At 42.7% G+C, this 15,188-nt stretch overlaps 1 protein-coding gene across 2 annotated transcripts in view; it reads left to right on the forward strand.

Annotated features, from left to right (window-relative positions):
- The first annotated feature begins 398 nt into the window (after positions 1 to 398).
- INTS10 (integrator complex subunit 10) overlaps positions 399 to 15,188 on the forward strand; it is a 49,378-nt gene continuing 34,588 nt past the window's right edge. For both annotated transcript variants that reach the window (XM_077274221.1, XM_077274222.1), the window contains exons 1-9: positions 399 to 589; positions 905 to 972; positions 2,087 to 2,190; positions 3,503 to 3,642; positions 5,269 to 5,350; positions 5,950 to 6,090; positions 6,225 to 6,396; positions 8,773 to 8,942; positions 10,194 to 10,327. In XM_077274221.1, the coding sequence (XP_077130336.1) occupies positions 461 to 589; positions 905 to 972; positions 2,087 to 2,190; positions 3,503 to 3,642; positions 5,269 to 5,350; positions 5,950 to 6,090; positions 6,225 to 6,396; positions 8,773 to 8,942; positions 10,194 to 10,327 (1,140 nt within the window). In that variant the 5' untranslated portion in view covers positions 399 to 460. The remainder of the gene's footprint in view (positions 590 to 904; positions 973 to 2,086; positions 2,191 to 3,502; positions 3,643 to 5,268; positions 5,351 to 5,949; positions 6,091 to 6,224; positions 6,397 to 8,772; positions 8,943 to 10,193; positions 10,328 to 15,188) is intronic.

Here is a 15,188-nt window from a genome sequence, read left to right on the forward strand (position 1 = left end):
ACTACTAGGAATAAACTGTAATAATAGAATTTACTAAAACAAACTTATCTGGCAACAATAAAAACACAAAAATAAAAAATCCCAGTCAATATTAGGCACCATTAGAATTGCAAGCCTTTGGGAAGAAATCCTAACATGCAGTATATGTGCGGTGAGTGCCGTAGGAATCCTACTGTGCACCCACATGATGATTGGTGTGGAGGAGACGTACGGGCGACATCAACTCCTGCCCACAGTACGACTAGCTGGCACACTGCCCCGGCCGGCACACTGTGTGGAAGTCCTGACATGCGCAAAGGGGCATAGCGGCTTACAGCCAGCAAGACATCTGCAGAGTGGAACGGGTTGCCTAGCGACAGCTACGACAAAAGTCGCAAAACGAGAACGTCTACCGTCCGCGCATGCGCCTTGTGGCGCCCACTAATGACGAATAAACTCTACGCCGCCGCTGTTCCCAGACATGGCGGCGCTCGGGGACTGTGAGTTCCTAGTGCGGAGGGCGCGGGAGCTGGTGCAGGAAGATACGTGTGCAGCCCGGGCATGGCTCATCACTGCCCGCACCCTGTACCCACAGGACTTCAATATCCAGGTGTGCACCAATACAACCATTCACGGCTATTAAAGAGTACCCCCCCAGTCTTAATATGAGTGGTTCAGCCCAATACGTCTTTTCACATGAATGAATGAGGAATTGGCCAGAGGTCTTCTAACCGTGTGTCGGGCATTCCCAGAAGTAGGGGGAGCAGGAGCATGGTCTGCCCCAAGGCCACCCGCAGTACGGGGGCTATATCTTACAGTCTGCACACAGGGGCTTGTATAGTATCATGGAGATTTTGGGGTCTGGCCCAGCCCCTCCTGCTCTGTGCGTATATGGCGGACTCACTTCTGTTTTCTCCTTCCTTAGTATGAGATGTACAATATTGAGAGAACTGCAGAGCGAACGGCCTCAGCTGGAAGACTGCTGTACGACATGTAAGTCCTCGTCCTCGGTGGGCTTTGTAGCGGCCCTGCATGGCTTACACCTAAAGATCTGTAGGTTTTTCGTTAAAATTCGAGAATCATTGGTTCACATTTATCAAAATGGCATAATTTACAACAAATATTCCTTATCAAATATGAAATATTGCACATTAAAGATAACGTGACCCAAACTACACCCGTGCCATCTTTTAAGCCTGTCTAGTATTTTTCCCAGTGTTAGAAGCTGTTTGGCTGATAGCGAACGTACAGGCGCTACATCTGGGTAGTACGACTAGATCCCAAATGGAAAATATAGGGATGGGGGGCTGGTGTTCATCTTGTCATGTACTGCTCAGATGGGCACAACGCTTACTAAATGCTATTAACCTGCAGATACAGGGTTAATCTACATGTCACTGGTGTAATGAAGTTGTCTGGCTCCTTCATCCGGGAGAAGATGAACGTAATGCCACCGTTAATAGCTTTATCCAACCTGACAGGGTTCCCTTTAAATCACATATAATGGATGACAGCTGCCAATACTCAACCCCTTTAAAACCAGGATGCCCACCTCGCCAGGGATTAACAGTGGAGGCAATATACACACTTCAATATTGAAACTGCAACACCTAGAAGGAAAAGTCATGCACATTACAGGATGGATTGACATGTAAATGATGAAAAAATGGAAAAAACATTCTCAAAACACCTGTTTATTCAGTATGAGCACTACACACATTAACACACACAATTTTAAGTCTTCGAACACAATCAATAAGGATTTTAATAGTTGTCTGAGGGTTGTTCTGCCATGCTGAAAGCATTTGGGGACACACATCATCAAGATCTGCTGCTGGCAGCTTACTTTGCAATTGTCAACCAATGGCATCCTTGATGTGTTCGATGGCAGAGGAGTCCAGAGAAGCTGCAGGCCTAGGTAGCACATTTCGGGTAGCACTTTTCGGCCACACAGGCTGTTCACTGACTCATTGACCCTTTGTGCTGGATCATTTCGAGCAGACATGACCGAGGGTTCATTCTTACTGTATTTTCTTTGAAGTGAGTATTTAAATGTAAGAATGTTACTTTCTTAAAGCACGTTATAATTCTATTCATGTATTTTAAGGTTTGTGAACTTTTCGGACCAGCCTGTGGTCTGGAGGGAAATTAGTGTGATTACGGCAGCACTTCGGAATGATTTGCAGGATAAACAAACACAATTTTTACGAGGTGAGATGCTATCTGGAATGTATGGTACCCTGGGGGCTCTTCTGTGACTTTAAAGGGAACCTGTCCCCCCGTTTTTTCAGTATGAGATAAAAAATACTGTTAAATAGGGCCTGAGCTGTGCTGGACAATAGTGTATTTTTTTGTCCCCTGATTCCCCACCTATGCTGCCGAAATACCTTACCAAAGTTGCCGTTTTCGCCTGTCACTCACGCTGGTCTGGTCAAAAGGGCGTGGTGAAATGGCTTTTTCTTCCCCACCTCTTGCTTATCTTTCCGGCGTTGGCGTAGTGTTTTGCGCATGCGCAACTGCCGAATGCACTGAGATGCGAACTTGGCTTCAGGAAAATGGCCGCCGCGATCTCCATCTGCGCACGCACGGCATCCCGCGGCCATTTTCCTGAAGCCCCGGGCAGCAGAGCACTCCATCTGCGCACGCGCGGCCTCAGATAGATGGCCGCCGCCACGGAAAAGCCGGTGAATAGCGCAAATCGCGCTCTTTGTCTGCCGCTGTGCAGTGCATTCGGCAGTTGCGCATGCGCAAAACACTACGCCAAGGCCGGGAAGATAAGCAAGAGGTGGGGGAGAAAAAGACATTTCACCACGCCCTTTTGACCAGACCAGCGTGATTGACAGGCGAAAACGGCGACTTTGTAAAGGTATTTCGTCAGCATAGGTGGGGCATCAGGGGACAAAAAATACACTATTGTCCAGCACAGCTCAGGCCCTATTTAACGGTATTTTTATCTCATACTGAAAAAATGGGGTGACAGGTTCCCTTTAAGCATATTTGATCCCATTCTCTGGGATGTGTCTCCTTGTTAGGGCTCATGCTGTTACAGGCAGATGCTGGCTGTGTATGACCTGCTCCTGAGCCCTTTCCACCCATGTGGACCCTGGTGTGGCCGTTCAATTACGTTCTTGTATGCCAAGGCGTTAATATCTTGCATTTCTCATTCTTACTGGATTCCGGAGACAATTTGGTGTCGGTGCTTTCTGAGGTTGTGGTGTGTGGGGCAGGCTTTCTTATCTAATAGTACAAGTTCCACTCATAGGCTAAAAGCCTGTTCTTTACTGTATGGTGTGCCTTCCATAGAAACCTTATATATGTGCCTGTATGATCCTTATGGATGATACTGTCCATCAGGAATTTGTACATGTGCCGTCTCATTCATATAGCGTTGACCTGGGAATCTTTTGTTTCCTGGGATTGTATCAGTAAGTTTTGCCTTGTTTTGTGATTTGGTTTGAGCCCTCTAGTACAATAACCTTTACATATTTGTGTTTTAATGCTGTTTCTCCTTTACATTTCCCAGCCCTGTTTGAAGCTCTTCCCGGCCGTGTCCAGTGTGAAATGTTATTGAAGGCTACAGAACAATGTTTTAATACGCTGGAACGAGCAGAAATGCTTCTTCTTTTGTTGAGACGTTTTCCAGAAACTGTAGTACAACATGGGGTAAGGAGATTCATATTTGGATCAATAATACGTTTTTAATCCCATTTTGTATGAGCACTAGATGGACATTTAGACCATTAGGGCCAATGTGTGTAATATGAGTGCAATTACACAATTACACTGGGGGAGCTATGATCTCTTCAAAACGCACAAATCTGAATGGTTCAACATTGAAATAATCTCATAAAGGGGTTGTCTGTTTTCACAAAGCATTCTGCTATAACCTATGTTAGTGATACGAAGAAACCTCCCCAGGTTCAGCACAACCACTGCCCATTTTCTGAGCTCAGTGGCTCTGCATGTGTGGATGGCACGAGCCGCTGATCTCATTGATTTATTGCAGCTTTGTCGAAATGACCGAGACCAGAGCCACGGTAGAGAGCTGGCACTGAACTCAGGAAGGGCAAGTAATACTCTATTTGTTTTTTATAACTACTACAGCTTAAAACAGAATTTTTACTGAAATGGGCCAAAGCCCTTTAACGATCAGCATTAGGGCAGGTTCACACGAGTGTATAAAAAAATCGCTCACCGTTTCATCCAGAAAAGCGGGACGATTTTTTTTTTTTTTTTTTTTTTGTCATTTGTATAACAGCTATTAATCATTTACGGAACCATTTACAGTTTCCTATGTTACAGAATTGCAATGTGTCCGTAAAAGCCAGATGCAATACCGTGTCTCTGTATGGCATCCAATTTTTTTCACGCACCCTTAGACTAGAATGGGCGAGTCTCATGCAATTTATAGAAGAAAACTTGCATGCTACAATATTTTCACCCGTAAATTCAAATTCCGTCGTTGAAAAAAATTGCTCACCTGCACTGCTCCATTGATTAACACTGGTCTCAGTGCTGTTTTTTTTTTTATACAGAAAGCATTCGTATCGAAAACGCAGTCGTGTGAATGAACACTTAGACATGAAATATAGTATAAAGACTATAATGCTTAAAGAATACCCATAAATGGGTAACCCAGCTGGCACACACAGTGCCAAAGTTCAAGGGAATGGTTCCTTTGTGCAATCATTCTGCTAAATTAGATGCCTGGGTGAGCTTCCTGAGCATAGTCCTGCCAGTCAGTGTGCAATGAGGAATCACAGCCATAGTTCTTTATTTTATACAGACTTTTTTTTTTTTTTAACCTGTGACCAATTTGAAGAAAATATGGCAGCTAACGGTTTAAAGGGTTTGTCTAGTTTATTAGAAATACAGGCGAAGTGCAGAAAACCAGTTACAGTAAGCAATTCAGTGCTTTATTCTCCAGTGGTCTACAGCAGTGACGTCATGTCCATCCCTCATCCAAACACTGCAGCCAATCACTATTATCAGTGCTGACACTTTCATGTATGGTGTGTGACCATTGAAGCCAGATATTGACTTCAGCTGTCACATGAATGATGGACATGCCACCATATTGCTGCAGGAATAACGAAGATCTCTGAAAGACAGCAAAGGTCACTTTATTATTTTTAACATACGTCCTGGTTTGTGTTCTTCTTCTTCTTTTTTTTTTTTTTTTAATCCCAGACAACGCTTTTAACACATGGCATTATGAACTTGTCAATCAAATTCCAGGTTACCCCCCTAAGTGACAAAAGTCAGTTTTATTTTTTTATTTTTTGCCAGGTTAGCTTAGGTGAAACTTTGTTGGAAGCCGAGAGTATGGAAGACCAGGAATCACCTGTGAACTGTTTTCGAAAATTGTTTGGTAAGTGCATTAATAGGAAAGCTAATCAGTATACCAGTGGTATTGTGGTTTAATGTAAAAACTAATCACTATGGAGCTTGATTCATTAAGATTGACAATCTTACTGAAGGGGCTCACTGGAGTAAGAAGTGCCAAATTTATTAAGAGGTGAATAACACTTAATGAATTACAATTGGCAAAATATACATAACGTGGCGCCCATTTGAGACAAGCTGACCTTGACTGGTGTATAGAAGCTAAATATTGCAAATTTTTTGCTTATTTTGAATTGCGCAAAAATGTTGCAGCATTTGACGTTTTTACCCCAGGAAACTGCCAAAAACCCCTTCATGAATTGTGTCCATTTTCTTCATTTGCTACGGGAGACAGTTGAATGCAGCCTATCACTATTTTTTTGCCATCTCTTCAGGCTGCATAGAGACTGGCTGTAATGATCCTCAATTGTTTCACTTACCGAGGGTTCAGAAAATGTCTGCCCCATCTCCAATATCTCTAATTTTCTACAAAGCGTTGTACTTTAGGTTTAGCCGTTCGTTTTAATAATACCAAACGTTTTGTACCTTACTTCGGTGTAATGTTGAACTTTTTTTTTCTTCTAGTGTGTGATGTGCTGCCCCTCATTATTAACAACCTGGATGTCCGCTTACCCTCCAGCCTGTTATACAAGTACCTGAACAAAGCTGCTGAATTCTATATAAATTATGTGACGCGATCACCCCAGACAGATCCCCAGCATCAAGGTATGATGGGCTGCATATGCTTGCATGTAAATGTTACGTAATGCTCATTTAGCTTTGATTTGCTTTCGCTAATGTGTGTGTATATATAATATGTATATATGCGCGTTATTAATGTTAAATTCCTTTATGCTCAGGTACACAAGATACATCGGATTTACTTTCGCCCACCAAACGAAGCTCCCAAAAATATATTATTGAGGGCCTAACAGAAAAATCCTCACAAATATTGGACCCTTGGGATCGACTTTTTAAAATCCTGTCTGTGGTTGGCATGCGATGTGAATGGCAGATGGACAAGGGAACCAGGTTGGAATGGATGCTAATTTTCTCAATTATGTTACCATAGCATGTTTTGTCGTGGTCTAGAATATATACTGGCCGTCTCCGACTTAAGAACTTCCAACTTGCGTTCGACTCATAGTTTCAAACATAAGATGTAAAAAAAACAAACAAAAAAAAACACCTTTTTGCTCACCTCTCCAGCTGCTTGCCGTCCGGTCCGCTTCGCTCCAATATTGAGCGCTGCATTTCCTGTAGGTCTTTCTACCATGTCGAGCGCTCTGAGGTCACTTTGTATCATAAGGTTGCTGCACATGTCTTGATGTCACAACCTTACAACACATAGTGACCCCCCAAGGCCAAGACACTGCCGTAAATCCTAGCCTAAATAGTGAAGAGTCAGAAATGCAGCGTGTAATGGTGGAAAGAAGAGCCCGGAGATGAGGGGTGTAAAGAAGATGACCGGAAAACAGAAGTTATTAGCAGGGTAGAGGTGAGCAATGAGGTGAATATTAGTTTTAGGGTTTTTTTTGGCAGTCCTGTACCTGTTCCAACTTACATACAAATTCAAGTTATGAACAAAACTACAGAACCTATCTAGCTCTTAACCTGGAAACTGCCTGTACTCAAATTTTATCTGTATGGTGTTTGACAGAAATCGGGTACTGATAGGGTGCTATGGCCATCAGCTCTGCCATCATTCAATTAGATCCTTCTGATTAGTATGCTTGTCAATATTATGCTGCTTGGTGTAATACACTAAAAAGAAGCATGATTGCAATGTAAAATATCAGTGATACAGCCAAAGGATTTTCAAGTCTCCAAATAGGACACTAAAAAAATAAAATATTAAAAAATATATATATATATTTAAAATATTCACAATAAAAATGATTTTATGTAAAAAAAACAGTACAAATAATTGGAAATGATTCATAACCAATTTATAAATGATGTAATAAAAGATAAAAGAACTTCTAGATTTTGTTCATTTCTGCACCCGAAAAAAAAACTATTAAACAGTTGCATTTACGCCAAAATAGTACTAATGAAAACAATCCCTCAATCAAAATTCGAAAAACATAATGGGCCCAATTTATCAGTTGTGGGGTTTTTGAAAGCCACTTTTTTTCTTTTTATTTATTTTTTGTCATGCGGCATTTGGTTACTTTTTGGGTGCCAAATTTTTCAAAATGGTCTATGTGGTTCATGAATTTTGCACAAAATCAAAAATGCATTTTACATTGATCGTTTAAAGTCACAAAAAGATGCATGTTCAGCTAAAATGTCTTAAATATATAGCTGAAAAAAAATTCAGGGGAACATAAAATTAATGGGAAGTACTGGAAGACATTTGTGCAACATTTTATGACTTTTTAAAAGTTTGCAATTGATGAAATGGCTGGAGACCCAAAACCTTGCCCACAGTGAGGGACGTTGGAGAAAAATGCAGGAGAACATATGTACTATAGACTTTATTCTTCTGTTATCTTGTACCTTTTTAAAGACAAAATAGAAAACACCAAAAAACAAACAAAAAAATAAGACACAAATGTAATAATTAATTTGAATCTATGACTCCAGGACAATGGCAGCACAAAACAAATTATTTTTAATAAAAAAAAAAATGATTTCTTTGTGCAAAAGTAGCAACACAGAAAAATGCTACATGAAAGTAATATTGCTATAATCAAACTGACATGTTGAATAAGGGTTCATTCACACATTCAGTTTCAAGGATCTCTTCATTTCGCCATGTGAAAATCATGGCTCTGATAGTGAGATCGGTGAAACTCCAAGCATGTCTTATTCTGACCCGTTATTGAGGATTAAGGTCGTACTCGGTGACTCAATGTGCTCTCTCATTACCGCACCTGGTGGTAACATTTTATTTGTCCAGCTTGCACAATAGTCAACTCCATTAAAATTGAACAGCAATCTTTATGGATACAAATATTGATTACAAATAATAGCACTTATAAAAAAAAAAAAAAAAAAAAGCAAAAGATAAGACACTAAAAATAAAGCTTAACCCACAAAACAGAAATCTAAATCAAATCAATCTTTTGTCCAGTCACTTTACTAATTGATATAAATAAATGTTACACACTTCTATTTTTTAAACCGTTCTTAGGGTCCGTTTACACAGACCATCCGGCGGCATGATACAACCGCAGATTGGAAAATGTTTACTGTACTGTACAATAAATATATATATTACCAATAGAGACACAAGATAAAAATATCTGCACATAAGGACTATAGTGAGGGTGCAAGAAGCGATCAGCCACCACAGAGAATATACATTTGCTTATTCTTCCTCATTTTCTCTTGCGTCTCCGTCCTATAATCGAAGGCTGGATTGCTCTGTTTTGTGGATAATTTGTTTATTGTTCTGTATAGGAATTTTAATGACCTTTTTCATCGTATCAAAGAGCTCTGCCGTTACATCAGCAACTTTGAGAATGAAGCTCACACAAAATACAAGAATCAGGTTGTCTATTCCACCATGCTCATATTTTTCAAAAGTGTCTTCCAGTACATCAGTGCTATTCAGCCTTCCCTCTTCCAAGGTGCGTGCCTTATGGCTGTTTATTAACAGTATTGTGTCAATTTGTAGAGAATTCTAAGTTATGTATTCTTAGAGGCGTTAAAAGGATTGAGGCTGACCACTACTCTGACAACCCCTTCTTAAAGGGTTATTCTCAAGCTGCCTCTTGATTATGGTTACACAGGAAGGGAGGTGATTATGATTACACAGGACTAATAAAAGCAGCTTGGTCAGGAGGTGAGCTTGTATGGGAAGTGAGGTGAGCAGATAACTGGTGTGTAGAATTCAATGGTCTGCATAGAGGTGAGAGGGATCTCATGATTTGACTCTTCTCCTGCAATATAATGTGTTTACTCTGGTGGCCAAGATCCTTGGAAACCAGCTGTGTGCTATGTAAGATAAAATCTCAGAGCTAGGGAGTAAAAGCAGATGTCAAAAAGCAAGACTATTGCCAAGTTGCTTATTTTCATGCTAACTATATCAGTTTTATAACATACTCCTTTAAATAATGTATTCACCATTGTAAAATAAACATTCTGGTGCCGTTCCAGCAGTGTCCGTGTCGGGTCTCCTAGGGAATTGCGTGATATTGGATGCAATGCCATTCATGCCCTTGGAAAGGTGCTGAGATCGCTAGAATGGTTTTGAGAGCCGAGTATCTGCTATTTTTATTTTAACATTGGGGAGCATAATTTTTAAGAAGTTTTTGTCCAAGTAATAGATAACCACTTTAAAGGGAGCTTGTCATGTGAAAAAAACACTGTTAATCTGCAGATATGGAGTTAAATCTGCATGTTACTAGGGTTCTGAACCTGCGTGGCACTCACACTGTGAGCCCCGCTGACGGGAGGACATGAACTTTATTCCTCGCAGCAATGTTCAGTCTCAGGGGTGGCACTGGCACGGTTTCAGTCACCGCTCTGTGTATAGAGAACGGTGGCTATAACCACAACCCCAGCATTGACTGACAGCAGGCCCTAATGATGAGCTGCTGTCAGTCCATGCCAGGGGTGTGGTTACAGCCACCCTTCTCTATACACAGAGCGGTGATGGAATGTGTGCCAAAGCCACCCCTGTGACTGGAAGACAAATGCTGCTGGGGGAATAAAGTTAATTTCCTGGCAGAGGGGCTCAAAGTGCGAGCATCGGGCAGGTTCAGAACGCTATTAACCTGCAGATTGACCCCATATCTGCAGGTGGAGTGTTTTTTTCACATGACAGATTCTCTTTAACATTTATATAGCTATTTAAGCTTGCTTGTTTTGTTTTAAAGGACCCAACTCTCCAAACCAAATCCCCATTGTCCTTCTGGAGGACACATCAAGTGTTTTCAGTGAAGTTGAGACAAATTCCAGCAAGCACATTCACAAACGGAGGAAACTTGCAGACAGTAGGGAAAAAACAATGGTAATTTTGGATTCCTTTCTTTGTCATTTATTTCCATTTGAACTAAACATGCAGAAAATCTTGGCTGAGTAATTATTACATGAGCAGCATTGTTTCCAATAGAGCCAACAAATTACATCTAGTAAATGAAAAATGAGTGCTATTATTTGTTTTTGTTTAACTGTTATTGGAATGTTGTGGCCTCTTTTAAGGATATTAAAGGACATACATACAGAGGACATTTATTATTGTTACAATCAGTAAGGAATGTCTAACCATGTCTCAGAGGTCTTGTGTTTAAAGCGAACCTATCATCAGTAAATCACAGGCATTGTCAGGTTGACGCCATTATACTGATTTTAATGATACCTTGGTTGATGAAATCCGTCTTGTGGTTGTTATGTAATCTTTATTCTCAGTTGTGAGTTAATGATATGCTCGTGCCCCGGGGCGGTCTGTGGGGGTCTTCATGTGGTGCTCTGAGTAGGTATTCATAATGCAGACTGCTGACAGGTCACTGATCCCTCACTGACCTGCCCCCTAGTTTAAATACTGCACTTGTGCAGCTGATATTGTGGTATTTACTAACAAAAATATAATTACAACAAAATGGCGGCGCCTGCGCATGTGAATCTATTGGTTGCTGATAGCTGTTTCTGCTCATGTGCTGCTGGCGCCGCTTTGTTGGAGCATAAAAAATTTGTCTCCAGCAAAATGGTGGCGGCACAGGCACAGTAGCATCTATTTGCAAGCGATAGATGCTACTGTGCCGGCGCCATTTTGCTGCAGTTACATTTTTGTCATAAAGACCACAATATAAACTGCACAAGCACAGTATTTAGGTCCCTGAAGGTTCAGTGACCTGTCATGTAAGCCTACAAGGATGACAGTGAGCCAAAGCACCAAATAAAGCCTCCCCCCCCCACAGGCCGCCCCGGGGCACAAGAATTTCATTAACTGAAAACTGCAGGCAAAGATTAACCCCTTCCCGACCTGTGACACAGCGTATGCGTCATGAAAGTCGGTGCCAATCCGACCTGTGACGCATATGCTGTGTCACAGAATGATCGCGTCCCTGCAGATCGGGTGAAAGGGTTAACTCCTATTTCACCCGATCTGCAGGGAGAGGGGGAGTTGTACTTCAGCCCAGGGGGGGTGGCTTTGCCCCCACGTGGCTACGATCGCTCTGATTGGCTGTTGAAAGTGCAACAGCCAATCAGAGCAATTTGCAATATTTCACCTATGAAAATGGTGAAATATTGCAATCCAGCCATGGCCGATGCTGCAATAGCATCTGCCATAGCTGGAAATCATGTTCTGCCCCCCCCACCGCCCCCGATCTCCTCCGTTCTGTCCGGTACCCCCCTCCGTCCCCCTGTCCGCTCCCCCGTGCTCCTGTCCACTCCCCCTGTCCTCCGATCCCCCCCCTGTGCTCCGATCCACCCCCCTGTGCTCCGATCCACCCCCCCACGACCCCCTCATACTTACCGAGCCTCCCGAAGTCGGTCCGTCTTCTCCCTGGGCGCCACCATCTTCCAAAATGGCGGGCGCATGCTCAGTGCGCCCGCCGAATCTGCCGGCCGGCAGATGCGTTCCATGTACATTTTGATCACTGTGGTAAACTTATCACAGTGATCAAAATAAAAAAATAGTAAATGACCCCCCCCCCTTTATCACCCCCATAGGTAGGGACAATAATAAAATAAAGAAAATATTTTTTTTTCCCACTAGGGTTAGAACTAGGGTTAGGGGTAGGGTTAGGGGTAGGGGTAGGGGTAGGGTTAGGGTTAGAATTAGGCTATGTGCACACTGTGCGGATTTGGCTGCGGATCCGCAGCGGATTGGCCGCTGCGGATTCATAGCAGTGTTCCATCAGGTTTACAGTACCATGTAAACCTATGGAAAACCAAATCCGCTGTGCCCATGGTGCGGAAAATACCGCGCGGAAATGCTGCGCTGTATTTTCCGCAGTATGTCAATTCTTTGTGCGGATTTCGCAGCCTTTTACAGCTGTTCCTCAATAGGAATCCGCAGGTGAAATCCGCATAAAAAACACTGGAAATCCGCGGTAAATCCGCAGGTAAAACGCAGTGCCTTTTACCTGCGGATTTTTCAAAAATGGTGCGGAAAAATCTCACACGAATCCGCAACGTGGGCACATAGCCTTAGGGTTAGGGTTGGAATTAGAGTTAGGGTTGGAATTAGGGCTAGGATTTGGAAATAGGATTAAGAAAAGGCTTGTGGTTAGGGTTATGGTTAGGGGTGTGTTGGGGTTAAAGTTGTGGTTGGGGTTGGGATTAGGGTTAGGGTTGTGGTTAGGGATGTGTTGGGGTTGGGTTGTGATTAGGGTTATGGCTAGAGTTGGGATTAGGGTTAGGGGTGTGTTGGGGGTTAGGGTTGGGATTAGGGTTAGGGGTGTGTTGGGGTTAGTGTTGGAGTTAGAATTGAGGGGTTTCCACTGTTAAGGCACATCAGGGGTCTCCAAACGCAACGTGGCGCCACCATTGATTCCAGCCAATCTTGCGTTCAAAAAGTCAAATGGTGCTCCCTCCCTTCCGAGCCCCGACGTGTGCCCAAACAGTGGTTTACCCCCACATATGGGGTACCAGCATACTCAGGACAAACTGGGCAACAATTATCGGGGTCCAATTTCTCCTGTTACCCTTGCGAAAATAAAACATTGCTTGCTAAAACATAATTTTAGAGGAATGAAAAATGATTTTTTATTTTCACGGCTCTGCGTTATAAACTTCTGTGAAGCACTTGGGGGTTCAAAGTGCTCACTATACATCTAGATAAGTTCCTTAGTTTCCAAAATGGGGTCACTTGTGGGGGTTTCTACTGTTTAGGCACATCAGGGGCTCTGGAAATGGAATGTGACGCACGCAGACCACTCCATCAAAGCCTGCATTTCAAAACGTCACTACCTCCCTTCCGAGCCTCGACTTGTGCCCAAACAGTGGTTTACCCCCACATATGGGGTATCAGTGTACTCAGGACAAACTGGGCAACAACTATTGGGGTCCAATTTCTCCTGTTACCCTTGTGAAAATAAAAAATTGCTTGCTAAAACATCATTTTTAAGGAAAGAAAAATGATTTTTTATTTTCATGGCTCTGCGTTGTAAACTTCTGTGAAGCACTTGGGGGTTCAAAGTGCTCACCACATATCTAGATAAGTTTCTTGGGGGGTCTAGTTTCCAAAATGGGGTCAATTGTGGGGGGTTTCTACTGTTTAGGCACATCAGGGGCTCTGCAAATGGAATGTGACGCACGCAGAACACTCCATCAAAGCCTGCATTTCAAAACGTCACTACCTCCCTTCCGAGCCCTGACTTGTGCCCAAACAGTGGTTTACCCTCACATATGGGGTATCAGTGTACTCAGGACAAACTGGGCAACAACTATTGGGGTCCAATTTCTCCTGTTACCCTTGTGAAAATAAAAAATTGCTTGCTAAAACATAATTTTAAAGCAAAGAAAAATGATTTATTTTCACGGCTCTGCGTTGTAAACTTCTGTGAAGCACTTGGGGGTTCAAAGTGCTCACCACATATCTAGATAAGTTTCTTGGGGGGTCTAGTTTCCAAAATGGGGCCACTTGTGGGGGGTTTCTACTGTTTAGGCACATCAGGGGCTCTGCAAATGGAATGTGACGCACGCAGACCACTCCATCAAAGCCTGCATTTCAAAACGTCACTACCTCCCTTCCGAGCCTCGACTTGTGCCCAAACAGTGGTTTACCCCCCACATATGGGGTATCAGCGTACTCAGGAGAAACTGGACAACAACTTTTGGGGTCCAATTTCTCCTGTTACCCTTGGGAAAATAAAAAATTGTGGGCTAAAAAATCATTTTTGAGAAAAGAAAAATTATTTTTTATTTTCATGGCTCTGCGTTATAAACTTCTGTGAAGCACTTGGGGGTTCAAAGTGCTCACCACACATCTAGATTAGTTCCTTGGGAGGTCCAGTTTCCAAAATGGGGTCACTTGTGGGGGAGCTCCAATGTTTAGGCACACAGGGGCTCTCCAAACGCGACATGGTGTCCGCTAATGATTGGAGCTAATTTTCCATTCAAAAAGTCAAATGGCGCTCCTTCCCTTCCGAGCCTTGCCGTGCACCCAAACAGTGGTTTACCCCCACATATGAGGCATCGGCGTACTCAGGAGAAATTGCCAACAAATTTTAGGATCCATTTTTATCCTGTTGCCCATGTGAAAATGAAAGAATTGAGGCTAAAAGAAATTTTGTGTGAAAAAAAAGTACTTTTTCATTTTTGCGGATCAATTTGTGAAGCACCTGAGGGTTTAAAGTGCTCACTATGCCTCTAGATAAGTTCCTTGGGGGGTCTAGTTTCCAAAATGGGGTCACTTGTGGAGGAGCTCCAATGTTTAGGCACACAGGGGCTTTCCAAACGCGACATGGTGTCCGCTAACAATGGAGATAATTTTTCATTCAAAAAGTCAAATGGCGCTCCTTCCCTTCCGAGCCTTACCATGTGCCCAAACAGTGGTTTACCCCCACATGTGAGGTATCGGTGTACTCAGGAGAAATTGCCCAACAAATTTTAGGATCCATTTTATCCTGTTGCCCATGTGAAAATGAAAAAATTGAGGCTAAAATAATTTTTTTGTGAAAAAAAAGTACTTTTTCATTTTTACGGATCAATTTGTGAAGCACCTGGGGGTTTAAAGTGCTCACTATGCTTCTAGATAAGTTCCTTGGGGGGTCTAGTTTACAAAATGGGGTCACTTGTGGGGAAGCTCCAATGTTTAGGCACACGGGGGCTCTCCAAACGCGACATGGTGTCCGCTAAAGATTGGAGCCAATTTTTCATTCAAAAAGTCAAATGGCGCTCCTTCCCTTCCGAGCCCTGCCGTG

This window comes from Ranitomeya variabilis, chromosome 1, assembly GCF_051348905.1.
Source record: "Ranitomeya variabilis isolate aRanVar5 chromosome 1, aRanVar5.hap1, whole genome shotgun sequence".
In the NCBI taxonomy this organism is placed as follows: Eukaryota; Metazoa; Chordata; class Amphibia; order Anura; family Dendrobatidae; genus Ranitomeya; species Ranitomeya variabilis.